We start from the raw sequence: 25,256 nt of genomic DNA, 5'->3' as shown, positions 1-25,256 counted from the left end.
TCCATCCAGTCACATGCGTCCCAAAATCAGCACACTTCACTGATCTTTTTCATCAGTTTAAATGTCTTCTAGTGTCATTTATTTCTCCTCATATGCAGCTGTGGGTGCAAGGAAACAACTCAAACTATGCCAAACTATGCATCCCCCAGTTTTCTGCAGCCTGGTTTCAGTCAGATAGCCACACATTCCAGGCCTGGGTGTGAACTCAACTCAAAGGAATGGTTGTCTATTTGTATCTCTTTTGTAAAGCGCCTTGGTTCCTAAAACAAATAGAATTGGGTTTTTTTTGTTTGTTTTTTTTAAGAAAGGCAAATTGGACTCTTTTAAATACATGTATGTTCTGACAGCAGTTTCTGATTTTAAGCACAAGATGCAAAAAAATCAAATTTCTTCTTAAATTAGTCAATGTTGAGTGTAAATACTATATATATATTTTTTTTATTCATTAAACATCTACTTAACAATAAAAATTAAACAAAAACCTTTATTATAAACACTGGCTTTTTATGTCACTTATTTGTGAATTTCCTTAGATGATTACACAAACGTTACTTTTTTTCTTTTATTCATAAATGACATATGTATCACTGGACCGGCTTTTTGACGTAACATATTGAAGATGTAGCAAATTTAAAGATTTAATATTGCACTTGAAAGTAGTTCTCCGTCTACTATGTGATACTGACACACATTTCTCATATTGCCTCACAGTGCTAAACGGGTAATCTAAATTCAGGATGAACTCCGTTAGAAATATTGACATTTAAAGATTAAACTCAGACTTTTTGAACGCGCACAACAACTACATGTATAATTTTTTTATACCTATTATACTGCAGTCTAATATTTGAATCGTCTGAGTCTATTTAGCTAAACAGACACAATTTTGAGAGATAGACCCTCATTTGTTTGAACTTTAGCTGAACAATGTAAAATACTTTTTTTTAATCATTTCCGGTCGGACGTAACCCTCTGAGCATGACGTTCCCTGCGTAGTGACATCACAGGGCTTAAACTCCACTCCAATTGGTTATTGTTTTAAAGGGCTGGACGTGTGCTTCGCTCTCATTGGTTAATAGATTTCGCGCACGGATTTCAAATAGGAGGCTGCATCTGGCGGACTTCCACTCTTGTGGAGTATTTAACTTCAGCAGGACTGGGCTGCGATCTGGGTTTTTATCATCCGCCGAAAAGGAGGGAAGCAAGGCTCGAATTTTACATAGCGAAAAAAAAAGGTAAGAATATGCGTACATGTCTTACTTTTTCTTGCGGCTCAATATTATACTTGGTCTCGTGGGTAGCATTAGCCACTAGCAGGGATAGCTGCTATATCTATACCTGTTTAAGGTCTTAACAGGTTTTACCACTCTGTTTACATCTTATATACTACTGAATCAAACAGGCTTTTTCCACGATTTGCCTTAACCTATATACATTCTCAGTTGCAAAGCTGCGTAAAGCTGTGCGTTAAGGTATACGCGCGTAAATGCAGCGTTGCTATCTGAGTATCTCTTTATTTATCCGATAACGATCGCAATCTGTTGAATTTGCAGTTATAAATTCACTGAAACAAGAAACCCTTATCAAACGCCACTTCAAATCCTATTCAGCATGTTGGATTTGGATGCAGAAGGCGCAAAACCGCCTCATAGTCTTTCCGCCAAATCTGCGTCGCGCCAAAAATCATGTATTTTTAATCTGACGGCAGAGTGTAAAATATGTTAAACGTTTGTTCTATAAGGTGTCCACTAATCTGTAACTATACATTCTCTCATAGATTAGAGGTGACTTTGACGTTAAATGTTTAGATAGGGGATGCAAGGCTGTGCAGCGTGCTTCTGTTTTATGTAATAATTTTCGAGGCGGTTATCACGAGGAAGAGGCTTGTAGATGGATACAGAAACACAAATAAACGGTATTTAAGTTAGACTTTCACAAGAGGACATTACATGGAAAAGAATGCATTGAGGAGTTTGAGGAAGTGGGGGAAACGTGGTAAGCAGCATTCACAGTGAAGCCAGAGATGCCGCAGATAAAATGCAAGAACTGTTTAACATGTGAAAGTTGTCTGTTGAATAGAACATGAATACACTAAATAGTCACACCACATTGAATCTGATTCATTTACCTGCACCCCCTCCAAAAAAAACCTCTGGTTCACCTTACATAATGATTGCTTCCAAAATGTCCAAGTTGGATATTGAGTGAAAGCAGGTACATTTAATGCATAATGTGGTCTCACTAGTGTATAGGATGCAGATAAGTCATTATTCTATTTTCTCTATAAAAGCAAATTGGAATGACTGTAATGTATTTCAAAATGTTTTTCTTTCAATTAAAAAAAAAAAACGGTGAAAAAGAATTAAATAACAAAAAAAGGATGCAGATAACTCATTATTCTTGCAATTTTTTCTTTGGACTGTTGTCTCCCCAAAACTTGAGTTTAACTTTATGTCCCGTTTTGTCTCTCCTGTGCAGATACCCGCTTGCTTTCGAACTGTAAAAGAGTAATCATGAAGTGTCGTCGATTTGAGTCTGCAACTCCCAACAGAGCGGCGGACAAAATGTCCACTGCTCAGGAGCCCAGGGTGCATCAGCTGAAAGAGTCGCCAGTGAAAGATCCCGTCCCAATGAAAGCTCAGCATCACCATGCTGACATGATTACCGAGTTGTCCTCTCATGAGAGCATCAATAGTCCTCTCCATGACAAGGAAAACAGGACTTTCGTTGATTTGAATGACTCGACGTTGGACTGTGTCCACGAAGACAGCGGCTACCTCTCGCTGCAAAACAGTGAGGTGCATGTTCATGCGCCTGAGGAGAGCAGCTACATCGCGGGGTCGGCCGACAGCTCTCTGTCATGCAGGGACACCAGTCCTGTCTGTCTGGGGTCTCTGACAGCGGCCTTTACTCCCGTGTGCCACTCCAAGAGGAGGCCACTGGCGTTCTCGCTGTCATCAACTCAGTCAAGTCAACACGATGACCCAAACCTGCCCATACTCAAGTTCCAAAAGGCTGTGTGTGAAGAACTGGCAAAGAGCTATCAAAAGAATAAGAAGTAAGTTTGTGGGGTTTTTTTGTCTATTATTGCTTTGTAGCATCCAAACATTCTAGTTCTTAACAACGGTTTTGTTTCTGTTCAGATATGACTGGAGCCTCGTATCAAAGGTGGCAGAGGATCATCTTCTGGATCGTGTGATCGGGCGTGAGATGGGTCTGGAATACGTTGACATCTTTACATCTCTGTTGTCCAGGAACATGAAAACCATTCTCACCAACATCCTGGGTCTGCTCGGCGACATGGATCTTATCAGGTAATATTCTCCGCTCACCTCTTTTGTCCTGGCGGGAAATCATTCACCATTCCATTTGATCATGAGCCCTACTCACAAGTGTGTGAAAACAAATTTAGCAATGGCGTGGGTTCAATGATCGCTTGAGAAATTAGTAGTGGATCTCATACATGACATACAAATGGCCTTTATCATGTTGCTTCCACTGTGTGCGTGTGTATAGTTTAAGCTTATCTTCCAGCTCTGCATATTTTTAAGGCAAATATCGCAACTGTTTCTTTTGTAGTTTGCTTCTCTTAATGTTAACCACAACTCGTCTTTTTCTCATAGCTGCAAAACAGTCAGCCGGACATGGAGGAAGATCATCTGTGAGGATACAGCGGCCGTGAGCAGATGCCAGCGGGCTGAACAGTCTCTTAGGGTGAGGAAACGCACGCAATTTAAACTAATGCCTTCAAAAGGCTTCGCTTCGGTGCCTCTGACTAGTTGATTGAGCGCTCAACGACTGCGTCGTACAAGACCTTATGAGTTATAATGTTCACGAAAAGAAAGCAAACGGCTTTGAAATACTGAATGTTTTAATCTTTTGTAAACGATTCTGTTTTTAGGAGTCCAGAAACTCTCTGAAAAAGAGAAATATGACGGGCGACGTGGCGGTGTCCAGGGTGGTGCTGTCCTGCATGCAGAGCCTGACCTCCCCTGCGCCCACGCAGAAGTGTCGCACGTCCAATTCCCAGATGACGCGCTTCAATAAATATGTGCAGGTGAGCAGTTTTACCAATGTAATATATTTTTATTAAAAGTCGTTTGTCCCCCCCCTCCGCCGTTTTGTTCAAACCCTCTAATGTACTTCTATACGCGACTCTTCACTAACATCCATTCACGTTTTTGTTCGTCTCGCCAGGCTGCCGGGAAGCTCAAGACGCACGAGTCCCTGCGTCCTTGCAGACGCTGCGGCTCGCCCGCCGTCCACTCGGCTGAGGTTCAGAGGGCCACGTGCACTCGCCCCAGCTGCCTTTTCGACTTCTGCGCCTGCTGTCAGGAAGCTTTCCACGGCTCCACTCCCTGCAGGACGGTGACGACCCGGGCTCACTTTGCCTCCGCCTTCGGGGTGACCCCGAACATCTCGGGGAGCACACGCAGCAAGAGGAGCATCAGGCGCTTGTGATGAAGAGCCACACATTTCTTTCTTTGCCCTCTTGGACATCTGAGAGGCGTTACAAGCTCAATGTTCTCTGATGGGGGAATTTTAAAGATCTCTGCACCTTGTTTTAAATGTGGACATATTGGCCTCAGTTGTGGACGAGTGATTGAAGCACAGTTAATCTCAACTGTAGCTTTTTTTTTTAAGGCCTCTGTTAATGCCCCCCCCCCCCCCCCCCGTCGCCACAAAAAACAAATGGAACTCAAAGGCGTACCACAATCAAACCTTGGGTCTGAGGTTGAAGCACAACTGTAAAGTATATATAAAGTTTTAATGTTTTAAAAATGAAATCGTTGTAAATATGATGCAGAATTGGTTTTATAGTTATATTTTTACATAAATAAATATTTTCTGGAGGAAATGGTTTGAGATTTCTTGTAAGTACACATTTGAAATCTTGTTTTTTTTTTTTTTTTTTTTCCCCTCCATCACAAGGACCTGAAAATAACACCTCAGTTGCACCTTTCATGCAAGTTAGATTAAAAAAAAAAAAAAAAAAGTTATACTTGGTAGATTAATAGCAATTAAATGACAAAAGGTGAAAGTGAGTAAAACTTGCAAGAGAAATAAGTTGGTGAAATGTCAAACTAAATATGCAAACCTTTGAATGCCAATAGATTGTTGGATCAAACTGCAGCTGAATAAAGCCTAAGTAGAGCTCCAACTTGAGTCGTACGGTTGAAGGCAGGGAACACCTTGAACAGATCGCCAGGGAAAGAAACTCCCAAAAACTAAAGGTCCCATTCACAGCAGCGAGGCACTACTTTCTGAGAAGATGGTGCTCATCAGAGCCTCACCTGAGGTGATTGTGGTGAGGCTGTGTGTCCCATTCTGGTACAACATTAATAGTACAAACTTTTAGTATTGTAAGACACTGCCAAGGAATTTCAGAATGGGACACCTTGTTGCCAAGTACCATTAACAGGTGTAGGGTGGTATTTTGGGGGTCAATGTTGCAAAAAGAAAGTAAACAAAAAAATCAAAAGTAGAAAGGAGGTAATTGAAAACAGGCATGGAATACTATGAAATGGTGGGGAAATGACGAATGGACTTGTAGAGTCCCAAATACTTTTTAATGCTTAAATTGGTGCGTTTTATTCAAAACTCTTCACATCATAACTTCAGCCTTTCTAAACTGACTGAAGTGTGTTATTATTTACCCTTATGATGTAAAACCGATCTCTTATGGGATTCTTTATAGCTTCAACACAAAACTGCTTCTTTTGAAACTGACTGTAAATTCACAAATCCTCAAAAGGTGTGACTTGATTGGGTTTTTTTTTCTGTGGCAAATGACCAGGAGAAAACCCAAAGACAGACATGGTCAGAACATGACGACTCCACACACAGAGAAGGCCAAACACACTGGAATCAGGGACATTCACACCTGCAGCCTTGAAATGAAAGCACACATTACAAACCCACTGTCCCAGATGAACTGATGCACTTAAATATATTAATATCATCAACAAAAAGCAGACTTGGTGACAGAGACACAGAGCTGCATGTTGACTGTAACTCCCCTCAATGATTAAGCATCTTCAGTTTTTAAAGCAGTATGTTTCTTTCTTTTGTGATAAATTGGGAGTTTACAAATGTCCTTGTTCAGATTTGAAATACGGCTGAAATGTCTAATATAAGAGAAACAAAAACACACCTATCATTTTTACTTCATTCTTTCCACCTCTTCCGTACAATACCTGTTTAAACCTTTATGCCTTTATTACACTAGAGGGCAGCATTACTGTTCTCCCTCCACAGCTCCACATAAGAGGGTGCAAGTTATACAGGCGACATAACAGTGTTTTTATTTTGTATGAATAAATATATTATGCATATTATTCTTAAATATTCTACCAACATACTGTCTGGTGATTTGTGTCTTTGTGTTTATATGGATGTTCCCCTTTGCAGGTATAATTACAGCAAGTTATTGCTGAATGTTCTGAATTCGACTTTTTTTTTGATACTGGGTTCACTTCCTGCCCAAGCTAGAAAAGCAGATGTGGCCCTCAGATCTTGCTCAAGAACCCAGGGTGCTTGTTTTTGCAGTTCACAGAGAACTCGGAGGAAATCTACGGACACACAGGGAGAACATGTAAACTCCACAACTTTGCTGCATCTGTTCCTTTTTCTCCACTTCCGACTCTTTCTTGTTGTTTTGGAGTTCTTTGATATCTGGAACTGTCATGACGGCCTGATTTCCTCCCATCACCTATTTAATGCATTTAATGCGGTGTTATAAACTACATACCGTGACTGAATTTTTTTTTAAATACAAGAAAAAATGTGTTCACAACTCATCTCGCAGACCTTTATTTGCTGAGTAATTAGTCCCATGAATCCAAAGTGCCCTTTCCTGATTTTAAATGGTGCTTTATTCACCCCCAGTGCAAGTCTGGGCTTGGGGGGTTATTCTCTGTGGAGTTTGCATGTTCTCCCCGTGACCCTGCTTTCCTCCCACAGTCCAAAAATCCCCCCATAGTTAGTGTACGTCTCTGTGATGGACTGGTGACCCATTGTACCCCGCCACTGCTCATCGTCAGCCTGAATCGGCTCCAGCCCCCCTTCAACTCTAAACCGGATAAAGTGATTTAGAGGATGGATGGAAGGATTATCTTAGCTACTGTGGGATATTTTTAACATAGGCATCTTTGTGTGTGTGTGTGTGTTGAAAACAAACTGAAATGCAAAGAGAATCCGCCGGCGCGAGAGAAAGAGGAGCAGCACGTTGGATGTGGACCATGTTAGAAAAATGCCCTGATGATGGATTGAAATGGACGATTTGTAAAACGTCAGAGCCGCTGATGGAGCTGTGGCTGCTGATTAATCTGCGCTGTGGCCTTTTCCTCCCTCTGTGACTCAAGATCATTTATCTGGCAGATTTATTGATCGGCTACAGGACCGAGACACATCCCCGGCACAATCAGACCCGCTGCTAATTGTAAAAGTCATTAGAGCTGTCTGCCAAATCTGTGTGCTGCTGTTTGGTACCGAATCCCCCTGATGAGACACTTCCATTGTAAAACCCATATCGGCACCCCCCACCCTTTGTTTGTGAGTGCTTTTGATGTTTTCTCCAATCCTCCCTGAAAGTAAAGGTTGCCATTTATGACAAAGCAAACAAGGTTTTTCTTTTTTCTAGGTTGTTGAGCCAGATGTGCAGTGACTTGTGCAGGTCAAGTGGCTGCATGTCACCAAAGTGGAACTGGAAAAGGTCTGAAATGAATCTGTCACTTGAGTGCTGGTGGCAAAATAGGAAAGAGGTGGGAAGTGAATCAAGAACAACAAACCAGCCCTGGTCACATCAGGCTCATCAATTATGGATGCTCGGCTGTTGTCTACTCTGTCTCTATTCACATTGGATCTTTCCTTTTTTTCATGATTTGAGGTGAACCGAGTCGACTTCTTTCCCGGGTGTCTGGTACAGGTAAGCCAAAACAGAGCTGTAATAGATGTGCAGCAGAGCTGTCTGCAGCAGAGCTCATGTAGAGTAATTACTCCCATTGTCAGAGGAGAGAGAATTCAAAGTGTGTGTAATCCTCGACTTTCCACACAAGCTAGAGTCCTACCAAACCTTTAGACATTGTTTGCCATGGATATACAAACTAAAAGGTAAAAGATGCACTCATTGCAGCTCTGCAACGCTGTTTTATATTATAAGGTGATTAAAAAATGTGCAGGTGACTCGTGTGTAATAAATTAAAATGTGGATATGTATGTACAACGTTAGGAGAGGTAATCAAGTTTTCAAGTGTCGAGACGAACACTAAGGCAGAAGACACACGTAAATATATGCACTTACACACGTGAATGAATGCACACTCACATGAACACGGAGCCTGGTGTTGCAGTCCTTTCACTCTATTTTTACTCTGGCCCATTAAGTTTGGCGATGATGATAGTTAATGTGTGGAGCCTCTCCACAAAGCAGACAGCAATCAGAAATGAGCTCATGGGTGGAGAAACACACTTGCAAAGGAATACTTGTGAAACCCACTGCTTGAATTTATTTACAGGTGCCTTGATTGTCACCTGAGCCCAAAGCGACACGCGACAAACCCACACCCAAATTGCAATATTTTAGTCCCTGCAACCAGGGTTCCTCCTCTAAAGTGATTTCTTTCCATAAACAAAGGGAGATGGAAAAGAGTGTATACACACACACACACACACACACACACACACACACACACACACACACACACACACACACACACACACACACACACACACACACACACACACACACACAATTAATAAAATTGGGTTTTCAGCTTGTTGAAAATAATATGTAGAGACTAAACTAATGATTTTAGCCACTGAGGCGTGACACTGGGGTTACCGAGTTGACATTTATTGTCTCTGATGAATAGAAGGGTTTAAACCTTTTGACAAGCTTCCAGACAATCCACAAGTATAACCTGACAAGACGAAGAAAGGTTTCCACTGTGTATAGACGCTGACCTGCTATGGCACCATGGTTAACTCAATTCTTTCTAATCCTGCACCTTGGATGTGCACAAGTAAAGAAAATATTCTCTCAAAATGAAGTATAACTGGCATGAGACACAGTGAACTGAGGTAGCACAGAACCAAGCTCCAGGATAACAGGCATGGATGAGAAACAAGGTTAAAGCAAGACAAGGAACACACAATTGGCAACAATGAGCAGCTGACAACAATCAGAGGTAAAGAGGAGCGAGAGAGTGGAGTCAGACAAGCACCTATAGCAAAAAAAACCCCAAAACAAATAAAACAACCAACCGATATAGACAAACCATGAAACTGGAACTCAAAACAAGAAGAAAGCACTCAGACAACACCTGAAAGATTATCATCTGGATCTCACTGGAAATTAAATGTTAACCTGCCTGTTAAAATAAAATCAAAATCTACAGCTCCTGCTACAACTGTTTAACATGGGCGTCTTACGCCACCAGATGGAGATCTATATAATCAGAACCTGAATCAGCGGAGTCTTTCTCGTGCATCCTCTCCACAACAAGTGACACCTTCTAATTATAACATGGCCGGATGACGGCCCAGCCCTGCAGAACATTGCTTATGACATTTATGAGTCAAATCTCTGCAGCCACTTTGTAAACAAAGTGAGTCACAACTGAGAATGACTGATTAGAATGTTTACTCCATGCATTAATTCAGTCACTGGGGGGGGGGGGGGGGACTTAATGTTTTGCCCCAGGTTCCGCAAATAAATACCAAACAGCAATGCAAGATTGTGTGAGCTTCTCTTTCATGAATAGCAGGAAAAGCTAAAACCCCTGACCACGTGGTGTAATTGGCAACGCTCTTGGTTTTTCTGTGTGGATTCGCATGTGTTTTCCCGCAGTTTGAAAACATGCGTTCAAGTCTCCAAAATGCATGTAAGTGTGTGTGAGTGTGTCTCTTTGTATTTGGCTTGTCATGACAGTCGATAGCTTGCCTCAGTTCCATCGGTCCTTGACCCGATAACTCAAAAACAGGTGTCAAACCCAATTTAGTTCAGGGGTTTTTGACTTTGAAATTGTGTTTGACACCTGTTATAAGTCAAGCTTCAAGTTAAACTTCGAGCTTGTATTACAGATATATACATTAATTTGAAAAAGTATGAAAAAAACCCCCTTGCACAAATCGCATTCAAAATCAACTGTTCTGAAGATGTTTATTTCATTCCAGTAGGTGACATTATTAATTTATTTATATACGAGATACATTCATGCTGGTGAAGGATCCCATTTCCCACTTCACTGTGACAATTCTAAACCAGCAGCAAGGCCATCTCCAGCAGTACTGCTGCGTATTTCCAGCCCATAAAAGGAGTAAACAAACTTCTCAGCATATGTGTCACCAAAGAATTGTCTGAAATGAAGCTCAAGAGGGATAGATTATGTAATAGAAATAGGAAATATGAAATGGGAAGTGTATTTCTCTGAAATGGTGAGAGGGTGTGTTATAGTTGATGAATACATTTGTTATCTTCTTTAATGCTGTCTTGCTGAATAGGTTTATCATTCATACATGTTGATTACATGAATGGGTGTATCAGGTCCAGCAGGGTGATGAATGACTGATGTCTAATCTGTATCTAGAAGGTTTTCCAAACCTCAGACTCTGACGTTGGGAAACTCCAAGTTGGAGACATTTTTTTTTTCCAGTTGGAAGTGGGACCTTTTCCACCTTCCACTTACTTGAGAGTCTAATTTCTGCTGCTTCTACTTGTTCCAGGTGTCTCAGGTTTGCATCAACCTGAGAATTTTAATTGAACTCTAAAGAAAATTATTTAATAAGAATTGTGTGAGAAAAAAAAACCCCCAATAACATATACCATAAACTTTTACAAGAAAGACTCTGTGACCTTAAATTCACTTTGTTCCCATTTCTTTTCTCTGTTTGTGGTCAACTTTTCCTCTTTCAGTGACTATCACGGAGTAGAGCACAGTGTCCGTGGGTATAACGGAGAAGTCTTCTGATGGTGCACAGCATGACATTGTGCCTGAAAGCAAAGCACTTTACACTGTGCTCACGATAAGACATAAAAGACTTGTAGTCCATCAATTAGTTTCTCCTCCTTTCATTCAAACTGCCAAAAATCAGCTGGCTGAAAGGTACAGGCGTGATAATCCACCGGTCCTGAAAGCACCATTGTGTTTGTGCCGGTCAAATTGTGGGTTGTAGGCAAACACATCAGCACAGTAACACCTTTACCACGCCAGTGTCACTGAGTCCTGCTGAGGAAGCAAATGTGTGTGTTTTTTTGCTTTAAATGATTTATCTTCATTCCCACCCATCCATGCAAACAGAAACAGAGAACGATACACACGTTCATTCGATCGTGGGGACAGTTTAGAGTCACCGGTTCATCAAATGTGCCTGAAATTGGATTATATGCACAGGGAGAACTTGCAAAGTCCAGAGAAAAGCCTGGAATCAAACCAGAGTTATCCTCAGTATGAGTCTTACCACTAATTTCCTGTGCTGAAAACTTTTTTTTGATGCATTTTTGTCCATTGTGTACACATAGTTTTTGGTTCTGGGCTGCATCAGTTTAACAGCCAGCACAACCGATGAGCTTCACTTGGCCTCATGGCCTGGATGTTGGTGCATCTTGAAAGAAAGAAGTGATGAACTGACAGGACAAGAACAAGAAACAAAAGAGTTACTGAGGTACACCGCAAACACACATGCATCAATAATCTTTAGCCCAACCATTCCGATTTTTATCAAGGAAAGCTGGTGTTTACCCAGGCTGCTGATGCGTCACAGCTATTCATGTTGATGATACTTATAGTGAAACATCTTTCATGTTGTTGTCAGGAAGTTCTTTCAGCATTAATTAGCCATTAATTCCTCCTGTGGCCAACCCCCAAAAGGGCTTTAATAAAATAGTAATAGTGTCATGATACATATTTTGTTCTTGTTATTATTACTCCTTGGCTTCCCCTCCTAGTATCTGATTGTTGTTCCCTGCCCTGATGTGTTTTACTAGTGTCTGTGTGTGATTGTCTTCGCCTGATGGCTTCAGTTTATACTGGGAGACTTCTGTGTGTTCTGAGTTTTGGCTTGTCTGTGTTTCTCTGTTCGGGGCTTTTTCAATGTCTCATCATGATTTCCTGTGACCTTGAGGGCTTTGTGATTTTTGGTTCTTGTTGTTTTGGTACCCCCAATAAAATACTCCACTAATGGCGTTGTCCACCATCCTGAATCTCTGAGTGACACAAAACAATGAGACTAATCTGAAAGATCATTTCTGGATAATCCTAATGCTATGCATAGATGTAGATTAAAAAATATGACATTCCCAAGTAGTTGCTGCCACAAGGGGAGACCCTTTTTGGCAGAATTCAGCATAACAAAAGGAAATAATGACAGCAAGAACAAGCAGCAACAAAACACCTGAGGTAAACTCAAACAAAGACAGCTTGTATTTGTTCTCCGCTAGAAATGCACCAAAACTACTGTGGAAACATGTTTAAAGCTAGTTCTCTTTGTCAGCAATATTTCATGTTTCAGCGTTCCCCATGTTTAGAGTTCAGGATTATTAGGAATTTAGTGAAATCACATTTTTATTTTGTTATGTATTTTTTTGGGAGTGGAGTAATTGTAACAATTTTTTTGCAATATAAATTCCAGATATTCTGGATATTTTAATTGTTTTACCTTATTTAGTTGCTTTTTAGCCCGGCGATGAGACCATTTTTGATAATTAATGTGGAAATTGGATAGAATCACAAGCCAAGTGTTTATTTCAATGACATTCCTTAAGCTTCAGGGAGCAGCTACAGAGGAGCTGAAGAGCCACATGTGGCTCCAGAGCTGTAGGATGAACATCCCTGGTCTAAACATTATGAACAACAATCATAGAGATAGTACAAAGTAAACTACAGCTTGTGTCGCTGTCCAGGGTGCTGAAAATTGATTTCTTTAGACGGTAGAGAATCTATACCATCATCATTACTATATAGTCATCTATATTATAGATGACTGATGTTTTTACTCATTTCTACAGTGATTGCTGAGTTAAACCAGTTCATGTATTTGTTTTGTCTGAGACTGATTATGTTGCCTTCAATGTATTTATCTCGTTTCATGAAAGGAGATCTTAACGCTGCTATTGGAGCCCTGGAGACAGACACTCACTTTACATGGAGTGCTCTCACGTCAGTGCCACCGATCTTCACGTCAATCAGCCAACACCCACAGGAAAAAACGTAAAGGCCACACGCTGCCTTATTTCCATATGTCAAAATGTCATTTTCTGCACGGTCAAATCTGAGTCATTTTCTTTTAGAAGAACAGATCAGTTGAGCAGGAAGATGATAACTAACATACGGACACAGACAGATGCAAAGATCTGGATAAGTCTGTTTTTTGGTGTCATGTTTCATTGTGTCGTACAAGTCGGTATGTTTAATTTTTAAATAGCAACATTCAATATTCCTGAAGGAGAAATGCTGATACTATCCGTTGAAAGTATTGAGAAGAAACCATCGCCATACACACTGAATAATATTGAACATGGAATATTTGCTCAAAGTGTTGCGGATTACTAACATTTTTCAATGTATTGATCAGTAATCAGTCCGTGCCCAAATATTCTTGATCACGACGCCCAATCTCAATATTATCGAAAAAAGTGGCTTATAATGTAATCCGTAAAAACACAAAACAAGCCAGTTTGAATGTGAGCCTTCAAACAATCAGACAGACAAAACGACTCAGTGTTGAAAAATAAACCAACATCTTTTATTTGGTGAGTGGTGTACATCACTATATGCACTAGGTCTATGCACAGTTATAACTTCTTTGCTCTACATGTTGAGGAGTATAAAGTGATTATATGCATCTGTGTCCATCCAAAATGTGTTCCTCTTCTCCACCATAATTCTTATTTGGTTGTGACCAAAAGACCACCAGTGATTTTTCAAAAACAATCCCATCTGCACTCAGTTCATGTAGACTGGAAAACAACAGGGGGGGGGGGGGGGGGGGGGGGGGGGGGGGGGGGACCAATTTGCTTGAATGTACCAAAAGATATTGTCCCAGCATGTGCAAACCTGTTCAACATAAATCATATAATATTGAGCCAATGATGGTAAGTGATGGGGGAAAAGCATTTTGCTGTTTTGTGATTTGTGAACTAATCGGTCCAATGTTAATCTGTGGATTAAAAACCCACTATGAAATATATCAGACATAGTATAATAGTTGTGCCATTCAGTAACAAAAAGGGAAAATAAATGAATGTCAAATTAACAGAATGAAAGTCAACATGAAGCAAAATGAAATAACTATTCTCCTGAAATAATTTCTTCCTGTATTAAGTTTTCTGAAAATCAATAACACTAATATTTCATTGACTTGAACAAGTGCTTCAGTCAAATATATGGCACATTTAATCAATTGATCATTTGTAATTTAAGTAAGTCAATGTTATTCTATGGTATAATGGTACAATAATGAAATAAAGCTTATTGGGAATAATTTGACTAAATGCTTAACAAATGCTAGCTTGAGTGCATAGTTTGCAATAAAACTATTAAAACAGTCCACTTAACTCCACTTCAGTCTCTAATTATTTCATTTAATTAGTGATGACCACATATTTTTGTTTGACAGTGAAAAATCCCACAATTAAACCAAAAACGTTTGAATTTGTAAGGACCTTATCACATTTTCAAATTCTCAAATTTGTGAACGTTCTATTTGTCATTTAGTCATATTTCCATGAGTTTGATGATCACAGCACAGCATTTCACGTGGCCAAAATGTTGTTCATGCAATATAGATGTGTTTGATGTTTGTAGAAATTTAAAACCTGTTTTAGTAGCAATCACTGTTGCTTTTGAATCTTCTTGAATCTGCTCATAGCGAAGCAACAGCTTCTCAAATATAAGTGAGGGGAACCTCTCTGACATGTTTTCCAATGACCGTTGTTGTGCAGTTAGCCTTTCTGTGCTGGAGAAAATAAAAAGAACGCGGCGCCATTAATAATCAACAGGTGGCAATTTCTGCTTGAATTTAATCCAAAAACATATTTGTTAGGGAAACTGACTTTAATAAAAGTTAATGAAACGACAGTGATTGTTCACATTTACGCTTGCAAATACTGATCAACAGACCTGCTCGTGGGCTCGTATGTTGCTCATAGAGTCTGTATCGATAAGCATCGTGTAAATACAGAGAATAGAAACAGTGTAAACAGGTAAAGTCTGGACGGAGAGATAGATAACCACATTGGAGAACACACCATCGTTGGTCGACTTTCAAATGTCCTTTGGATTAATACTGTGTTGTTGTTTGTTTTTTGTTTGGTTTTTTTTTTTGCTCTTTGAAATGAGCGGTTTCATGAGGATGACTTGAGGTATTCACTCGTGCACAGGCCGCTCTTCAAAGAGGCTGCAGGGACGAAACAGAGGAGACGACAAGTACAGAGAAGAAAAGGGTTAATGGTGGAAAAGATGTAGAAACAATAATGTGATTATATGTTCATGGTGTGATTTGCCAAAATTATCACAGCAGCAGGCAAAGCACATCACATAATTACAGTTTGGTCAGACAATTAACTCTAAATTCTTACATTTGAGCTCGCAATGTCTTCACTAAAACATGAAGTTGGAAAACTCAAGACATCTACAACTCAATTTCATCTCGAGTGGGCTGGGCCGGTAAAATAGTGCCTTTAATTTCAAACTTTAAAGTTTTTCTTTGTTGTTGCCTTGAGTATATCTAATGAAAATATTTGTATTTTGGCGAAAACAAATGATTAGTACCAAAAATGTACAACAATCTGAACACAAAGCCAATTGCAATGAAACTTTCTGGTGCAAAATACAGTGAAAAGACCAAAAAAACGTGTATGGCTGTTGCATTAAGGGTGTTTTTATAAAGTCACCCTGACAGCACGGCTTTGCAAATATCAATTTGGGTCTCAGTGTTGTGTTCTGTTTGTTACGTTTTTTGAAATTCTTTAAAGATTCAATGTTTTCTTTAAAATTTTTACAATCTTGGAGGTTTGGCGACCAGATGGGGCTTCTTGTAGGCACGTTTTGGCCCATGGGCCTTATGTTGGAAACCCGGGGTTCAACAGCTCAGCTGTAAATTGTGCCTTTACAAGGTAAAACCACCATTTACCAGTATAATCTTTTTGATTTTGTAGTTTGCTGTGAGAAACACAGACTAATAATGTATATTTTTGCATTTATAGAGATGGAATTCATTAGTGAGCTATACATGATCACTTCAAATGTGAAGAACATGTGTATGTGTGGGGAAATGTGTGTGTCTGTGCCTACCAGTTGAAAGTTGTTAAGGAGGTGGTCTACGTTTATGTCATCATAGTTCTCCTGGAAGGTGTCGGGTTCATCCCGGGACTCCTCAGGGTCGCTGTTTCCAGGATCTTCTAGGCTGTGGGTGCAATTGTAGAATAATTAATCCGCATGAATCATTTAGCGGCGAATATAACTGAACATCTGATAAATAAATGGGTTGCACATCTTGCAAAACCCAATCTATTCTGGATAAATAAATAAATACATTTGTAAATGGTATTTTAAAGATTGAGCCGTGTACATTTCACATGTTCAGCCAAGTAGAAATGCATGTATTTCTTTGCATTATTGGGCCAACTTTAATGAATTTAATGATGCTTCACAGCTCCACTGTTCAAAAGGTCTATAGTTTCTCTATGAAGGGTTATTTACTTGATTTTCTAAAAGCCACAAGACAATTGTCACCATAGATGAACATGGGCCCTTTGTTTCAAAATTACAGTTTAGGCAGCAAAAAAACCCAACTTCAATTCACTCCACTTCATGTGCAACATAATGAATACATTGCATGAGAGGTTTAGCCGTAAAATTGTAGATACTGTACATCTTTTTCTTTTATATCCCAGTTTTAATCAACAGAAACAGTTTTGAGGAAGGAACAAAATCACAATTTAAACTGTTGATAAAGCCTTTTCCAGCAGCCAAGCTCAACAGATTATTTTCAAATTCAAGACACATCACGAAGATCACAAATTCCATTTTATTTTTTTTTTTTAGGCTCAGGTTTTAATTCTTGACCTTAAATAAAAAGTCTAAATTCCAGGAATTTAATTATATGATTATTAAGTAGCTGAGTCCGACCAGGAAAGCCTGATGTCAAGTAATTTAAACATTTCAGCTGCAGATCAACATTTACTGTTTCAACATTAAATTTTCTTGTTTTCTGTCAATCGTATGTGTTTGTAATACAAATACATGTCGATGGATTCATATTTGTGTTACATTCAGGTGACTTTAGGCTTGTTTTCTGGCCTGCACAGCCGGTCTGAAGGTGAAGATGAGGAGGACTCATCCATACCTTCTCTTTCCTGTTAGGACTGAGTTGAGGTACTTCTTGACAGCCATCTGTTTGCGAAAGCGGCTGTAGTTGTCTGTAAAGATGGCGTCTGAGTGGCGTTTCACTGGCTCCTCCATCAGTTCGTCACTGGGGAGAGGAAACGACGTCAGAGTGACACAACAAATCAGAGAGCAGGAGACTTTAGGACAGAAACGGTGCAGCTCAGTCTGTCATTCATAGAATCGCCCGATTATGTGTGTGTGTGAGTGAGGTTGTCAGGATATTTGTGTGTATGTGCATGTGCATGTGCATGTGCATGTGCATGTGTGTGAGACTTCCTCCTGGCTGTATAGCGAAAGTGTGACAAAGCAGTAATGGCATAAATTAACCTTTAAAATCTTTAAGCAATTACAAAATGCATCATCAAGCCGGTCAAGTCTTTATTCATTGCAAATGTCAGCAGGTCTACTGGAGCTGAAATAGTAATGTGATGAATCTGAGCATATTTGGAGGAAACATAAACGTTATGAAACCTGGTTTTGATAGAGATCTAAAAAAACCAAACTCTTATACCTTTGTGCACAGATTTGTTGGACTAACAAACAAGAAAGTAACTAGAGTCAGTAAGAATATGCATTAAATAGATGAAAATCTCATTTCCTCATCGTAAAATCTGAATTGTAACCCATTTTTTAGACTTCATATAATACCCGTTTTATGCTTTTTATATTAAATAAAATGTGCTTAAAAAACTGTTCATACTGAATAGGGTGGATTTCTGTAAAGCGTTTTTTACATACTGTTGATCCCTACCAGTCCAAAATAACTTTGTTATTTACGACAAATATATAATTCACTGGATTCAATAGGTCTATGTTTTAGGATCAGCATATTCGCACTTGCACAAGACAAGATGAACAAAACAGGAAGTTAACAAACATGATCACTTGTGTCAAAAACGATTCAGGTCATTTTCTAGAAGAGCTCTGCAGTTTGTCCAACACAGGAAGGCTGATAACTTATTTAATCAAGTATTTGAGGCGACTGACTCATTATTCGTAGTCCTAGTTTTCCTTTTAATTCCTCTGCTCAACTTCTTTTTTTTAAAATAAAAATGTAAATTCACAAAACTGGCTTTCAAAACAATCCTTAGTATTAAAATAGTCTGGTAGGCTTATTGTAGCTTATTTTACTATACTTAATGGAATATACTACTGGATATTCACCTGGAGAAATGTTTTTTAAGGTTTTGATTTCTTCCCCATGTATGCAATTTCATTGTTGAAACCTTAAAAACTAAACATGTAATTTGCACGATCTAATATTGTTGGATTTTTTGAAGGTCTCAAGTAATTACAATTGACGTTCAGATTCAGAATTTGGAACAATTAAACTCGTCTTTTAATGAAACACTCCTGCGTTTTTGTCCACAACAAAACAATCAGCCACAATTAAAATTTCACACATTTTCCCTCTTGTTTCCCTGACAATGGTGCTTTAAATGTGGATATTTTATAGCTACAGGTTCAATAAATGTAAAAACCATTGTTAATGTAAATACGTGGAAAAAATAATAAGTTGTAATAAACATAATAACAAAAATAAACATTTTCTTTAAAAAAACTTTACTTTTACTTGCAACATACTATAACCAACAATTGTATTTGATGACATTTGCATAGTCTCATCTCCTGACTCTGTGGCTCTGGATGCTCGGGAGGATCAGAGGAATTCACGTGCGCATCGGGACGCAGTGCGCTCCTACCTGACCCGCTTTCCAATCAGGGACTCCAAGTACCTCCGCGCTGATAGCTGTCCCAGGAGTTTGCTGTATCCGCTGGTGAACAGACCGTCCGCGTGTCTCGTCGGTCTGCGGGACGCAACAGGGGAGTGAACAGTGAATATCTGACCGCGCTGGAGCGCACCGTGCCCATGACGCGCTCCACACAGAGTTCAGAAAAGGCGATTTTGCTTTGTAAAATTCCAAAGACCTGTATTATAACACGTACAGAAGTCTAAAAAAAAAATGTTTTGTTCTTACGAAACACTAATTCCCCGTCAAAACTCACCATGTGAGTACAGTTCATGAGGCATTGAAATGTGTACAGATACGATTTGTAATTCTCTATTTCATCATTATAAAGGTAAATTACAGCTTTAACTGTGGCTATTTCTAGTTACGTCTGAGGTTTTCTTTTTCTCTTTCTGTGATCCACCATCAACCGAACCACAGTAAATAACTAATGTTTTGACATTAATCATATCAAAATGCAGAAAATACACAATACTCTTCTTCTCGGTGGATGAAATGGAAGAAAACCACCTTTCTTTTTATATTTTGCCCCAGGTTTTGATGTAAATAGCACAGTTATTCTCTCACCTCATAGATGTGTATGGCAGACTCAGAGTCCGGGAGTACAACACACTGCACAGGGCTATTAGGAGAAGCAGGTGGGGACCGTTTTTTTGTAACATCGCTTTACACCTGAAGATGGAAATGATGACCGGTTACTCTTGTCGTAGTTTGAACAGAAGGAGCACAATTGATGATGCCGTTAGAGAAAGTGTTTTTCTGTTGAGACTTATGCTAAACGCCCCTTGCCGGTTGTCCAGGAAGACACAAGTGATAAATAAACTTAATCATTCAGACAATTAAAAAATATGCTTGAGGGTGACTTTGAACAGATCTCATCAGAATCCAGTGCGGAACGGCGCACTGAGTGGGATAAGTATGACATATCCAACCTGTGCCACTGGTGGCATCATAAACCACAAACCAAATTCCAGGTGTTCATATTGCCCAATAAAGACTAAAACGTGATAAAATGTTCATTCAGATTCAGATCCAGACAATTTAAACAGTGAATGAAAATTATTATTTTCCCCGTAGTTTATCCAGTGCGTATACGCGCATTGATGCACAGGCAACCTTTATATCAACGTAGTTAATATCAAAAACATCCCACATATTAAGAGCACATAATATTAGTCAACCGTCTGAAACAAAATGTCATTATCACCTATAAACACTCCATGAACATTCAATAGCGCCATGCCAAAATAAACGAAATACCAAACGCAGTGGTCAGATAATTTCAGAAAATAACTCTTTTTGTCGTGTCATGCCTCTTTTTTTTCCAAAGTGACATTCAGACTCAGCATGTAGTGTCGATATAAAATAACAGAAGACAGTTGAGCTGCACAAGAACAAAAGGCAACCAGCCTCATCCAATGCGTAATTGCGCATGGCGTGAACAGGAGCAGAGAGGTAAACCCTTCACTACACAGCGTTGATGCGGCAGATTTTTATGCCTTCAAGTACAGTTTTAATATTTCTCTTACACGGTCAACGTGGGTTTTACATACACTTTTACTGGAGCGACTTTCAACGTGCATCCTTACCGTCAAACGGCGTTGCGTAATTGGACACGAGGCGAAACAGTTCATTCACTCTCCACGTAATAACGTGCAACAAACTATAAACTAAATTGCCAAACTGTTAATGAAACCACAGCTCCTGATTGTTAAGAGAAATTTGGCTAAAACGCACAATGACAGAATTGCATACAGACCCCAAACAGCTCAACATTCAAATCAACTCTGCGATACATTTCTGTGTGAACACAGAATCTTACATGTGCTTTGGAGGAAGTTGTCTGCCTTGGTTTTTCTTTTTTTCTTGCGGCGCTGTCCAAGGTCCTGACGTGGAGCTGCTCCTGCTTCTGTATGTCCACACTGCTGATCTGATGTTTCCTAACTAGGTTTTTCTTTCTGCTCGCCTTCAGCTCCTCTCCCGTTTTATACACCTGGATGTTTCACGTGAAGCAGGAGGAGACGTGGGATTCATCAGAGCTGGAGACGTCAGTGGGTCACTGCTTCCGTCATCATTCTTGCTCATGATCGGAACCAAAGAGGCCTATGGTGGAATTAGATGTATTTCTTCATAAATTATTTATCCTGGGATAACTAACTTACATTTTGAGTCATCGGGCGATTTTCTCTGCTGCTCCACAAAGTGCAGGACAGTTGGAGTAGGAAGGTAAGAAATTTGAAAAAAACAAAAAACAAAAAAACAACTCGAAGTTGAATAGACTTTTCGACTAACCCGATGGAAGAATAAATAATATAGTATACGTTGGGTTTCTTTTAGGAAAATCACAGCATGAAATTAATGTCTATTTAAATAATTTGATTCCCTTTATTTTGGTTTTTATCCCTATATTGTCACAGTCAAAATGCCGATACAAAAGAACTATAGATTTGAAGAAATTATCAAATATGATTGGTAATTGTATTAAATATTCAGAAGTGTTGACAATTTTAGAGTTACATTTGAAAAGTTTGCTGAAGATTAATCCACAGTTATATTCCAGCCAATCTTCTGCTATGATTATTTAGGTGTTTCGAACTTCTAAAATCTAATTCCATCAGTACCAAAATAATTCAATATATATATATATATATATATATATATATATATATATATATATATATATATATATATATATATATATATATATATATATATATATATATATATATATATATATATATATATATATATATATATATATATATATGATGTCTGAAGATCATATGTGATAACAGGAGATTCAATATTTAACATGTTTCACTCATTGTTTTAAGTTTTGATTGTTAGCATAAATATGTTTTTTAAAAGCATGCTGCACATACATACTTTACTTGAAGTGCTTGCTTTAAATCTTCATGTGATGTATTTCATCCAGTTTCAAGCCTAAGTATGGGCTGTAAACATTTCCCTTTTCACTTTCCACAATGGCGTGCTATGACAGAAATACTTAATTCCACAACAATGTTGTCAAAATCCCACCACTGCTATTTATATGCTTTTCCTTCCGTACCACAAAGTGAGCTCTGAGCACAAGGATCTTGCAGATTACCACCGTAAATAAACCCACTAAGACGTTTTATGGGCTGCCCGCAAAGACTCGGATGCTGTTTTACATTTTACGTTGCATTCAGAGTTTTCCTGCACAAACAGACTGAAGAGTCTCTGAATCCTCCCAGCAAAACACCATCCATCCATCCATCCATCCATCCATCCATCCATCCATCCATCCATCCATCCATCCATCCATCCATCCATCCAACCAACCATCCATTCATCCATCCATCCATCCATCCATCCATCCAACCATCCATCCATCCACCCAAATTTTGCTTTCACAGCATTCTAATAACAAACATTATATAATACATATATTTCTATCTGATGATTTATGTTTTTCAGGTTTATCTTCCAACAGTGTCTCCTACAAATACTTTTATGCTCATGTTATAATTAGTTTAGTCTTTTTTTGAATGTTTTCCATATGAAATACTTTTATTTCCTCCCAAACTATCTAATCAACAATATCATTTAGGCTAAAAAGGTTTCCACTACTTGTAATGTTTATATCACACTGTATTTTTTTCAATGTACAACAATATTACTTAATTTTTATATTGTAATTATCTTTACAGCAAACCAAATAGAGAAAGATGATAGATGGAGAATCATTTGAAGTAATTTTTAGAACAAGAATAAGAATAGCAGTAGTCACACTAACTTGAAAAAAACAAAACAGAAGGTGAACCTTTGAAGACTAATCAAGAAGATCTAACTTATGTATAGAATGAAGGGTATGGATTGACTCCAATCCCAGCAGGGACACAAGATAGTACGTAATGGTTAAAAAAAACCCAAAACAGAACGATGTGTTTTCAAGTCATGACTGGGCATTTCCATGTGGAGTTTGCATGTGCTCCTTGTGGGTGTGTGCGCTTCTCTGTCAAATTAGTAAGCCTGTATTGTGTGCTTGTACGTATGAATGAGAGCTTATGTGATTGTTTCCTGGAGAAAGTACACATTGAACACGAAAGCAAGGCAAGGCAAGTTTATTTATGGAGTGTCCTTTGGACACAAGGCAAATTCAAAGTGCTTTGCAGGGGAAACAAAGGAAATATACTTAACAAAGTATGTCTTAACTGATCAAATGAAGCAATTAAGGAAAGGAGAATCAATGAATTAAAATATTTATCACGATAAAGTTAAGAAAATAAGTAAAATCTCTTGTTTGTAAATGTAGTGTTTTAAGTCCTACACTAAACTAAAAGGTGCTCCACTGTGTTTCTTCTGACTCTGGGAACACTTAGTAAAACTCTTTCTGAAGACCTCAGGGGTCTGGATGGTTCATATTCTACAATTAAACCTGAGATGTATTTGGGCCCGAGATCATTCAAAGCTTTATAGACCAGATGGCAGATTTTGAAGTCAACCGTTGGACACACAGGCAGCCAGTGCCGACTGAAGCTCAGGTGTAATGTGTTACGTTGGTGAACACTCTGGGTGGGCTGCAGCTGAGACATATACAACAAGCCGGTACGATAATCCAGCCCGCTGAAAATAAATGCGTGAACAGGTTTCTGTGAATCTTGCTTAGTCAGAAATCCTTTAATCCTCTCAAAGACGCGAAGTCGAACAAAGACGTCAACGTACACACATCATGTAGAAGAAAACCAAGAGATTAAAGTCACACAATATAGACATGACATGGCACAAGAACATGACTAACAAGATCTTAACCATAAATAAACAATCAATGTAACATCAGCTCCCGAGAACAGAAGGAACTGTGAGGGTGAAGAAAGTCACCGTTTTGTGAAGTAACTTTTGAATTCTAACTTTCTGAGCACAAAATAAGCTAAAACCTCTTGAAAAAAAAGAAAGTAGAATGGTCGAGGCCATTCTTCATTTTCCACATGTCAGCCACGTGCCACATGTTGGATATGTTTTCAACTTTACTGAGAAATCTAAAGATAAATATTTTTGCTTGCATTTGTTGCGGTGCACCCGATGATGACCATAAATTTCATTTAGCTCTGCCTCACATCGGCAGTGTCTCTGGCTTTCCCCGGGTCTTTTATATCGCCTCTCAGTCAGCAGATGATGCCCTCATCCCTCCTCTCCTCCTCCTCTTGTCCGTCTCCTTCTTCTCAGCCATGATGGCACTATGTGAACCTTAATGTGATCAGTCCAGGGAAAAAGTGGATTAGGCAGAAGTCCATGGGAGAAGGAGCTGATCTAATTGACAGCAGTGATTGGAGACAGATCCTTGCAGGAAGAGGAAGCTGATGGAGGAAACATCAGCATTATTATGTTGATGTTGATGGAATGTAGAGGAAGAAAACGTTCCTATAGACGAGCAACAGGCTGTCTCACCTCTGTGTATGGGATGGCACAGAGGACTGTAGCCACTGCGACATAGTTAATATTATTCCAACTTTTATTACAGTAATTGTATTACTACCAAAAGTAGAAGAAATGCCCATATTCATTGCTTATGGACAATGATAGATGCTTGAATACAAAATAAGATGGAAAATGTAGAAATTCAACCTTTTTACTTGCATAAGGCTAAAAACAAAGTTGTTTTTTAAACGTACTCCAGTATATTAAGACATCACACACAGTTTCTTCTAGTGGTGATGCTGATGGGTTATATACACCTAAATGTGTAACCATGTACACACACGCAGTATTATAGCTACTGTACTGTCATGCCATTTATCAGTGTCAATACACCAGCAAAATAATTTGCAATGGCACAGTACAAATAAATTATATTTAAATAAATACTACCATGTACCTATGTAGACTTTGTTGACTATTTAAAACACAATAGATCCTAATCAAATGTCTTAAAAAAATTAAACGATTTTTCAAATACAAACAGAAAGTTTGTAAGTACTTTTCTGATCAGTCTTTGTCAGTCTTTGATTATTTTAAATGCTTTTTTCCCCATGTTCTCTGTTGGTGATTTTTTTTTAAAATTGTATGGTATTATTTCATTTAGCTCCCGTCCATGATTGTTTCATCTGTTTACAGTATTCCTCATGTGTTAGGCTTC

General features: G+C 38.9%; 2 protein-coding genes across 2 annotated transcripts; one reads left to right on the top strand and one right to left on the bottom strand.

Annotated features, from left to right (window-relative positions):
* Positions 1-2,513: 2,513 nt before the first annotated feature.
* On the top strand, positions 2,514-4,461 carry fbxo5 (F-box protein 5; the record flags this gene model as incomplete). The annotated part of the gene is made up of 5 exons (XM_080507378.1): positions 2,514-3,058; positions 3,144-3,314; positions 3,624-3,714; positions 3,902-4,057; positions 4,198-4,461. 5 exons carry the CDS (start codon positions 2,514-2,516, stop codon positions 4,459-4,461), a joined length of 1,227 nt encoding a protein of 408 aa, XP_080363504.1.
* A 2,048-nt stretch (positions 4,462-6,509) lies between these two features.
* vip (vasoactive intestinal peptide) lies at positions 6,510-19,800 on the bottom strand (the record flags this gene model as incomplete). The annotated part of the gene is made up of 5 exons (XM_080507377.1): positions 6,510-6,572; positions 16,293-16,404; positions 17,347-17,472; positions 19,091-19,195; positions 19,706-19,800. The coding sequence occupies 5 exons, from the start codon at positions 19,798-19,800 to the stop codon at positions 6,510-6,512; spliced, it is 501 nt and encodes a 166-aa protein (XP_080363503.1).
* Between the last annotated feature and the right edge of the window lie 5,456 nt (positions 19,801-25,256).

Source organism: Blennius ocellaris (genome assembly GCF_963422515.1).
Source record: "Blennius ocellaris genome assembly, chromosome: 13".
NCBI classification, from domain to species: Eukaryota; Metazoa; Chordata; class Actinopteri; order Blenniiformes; family Blenniidae; genus Blennius; species Blennius ocellaris.
This window is presented reverse-complemented; position numbering and strand designations above follow the sequence as displayed.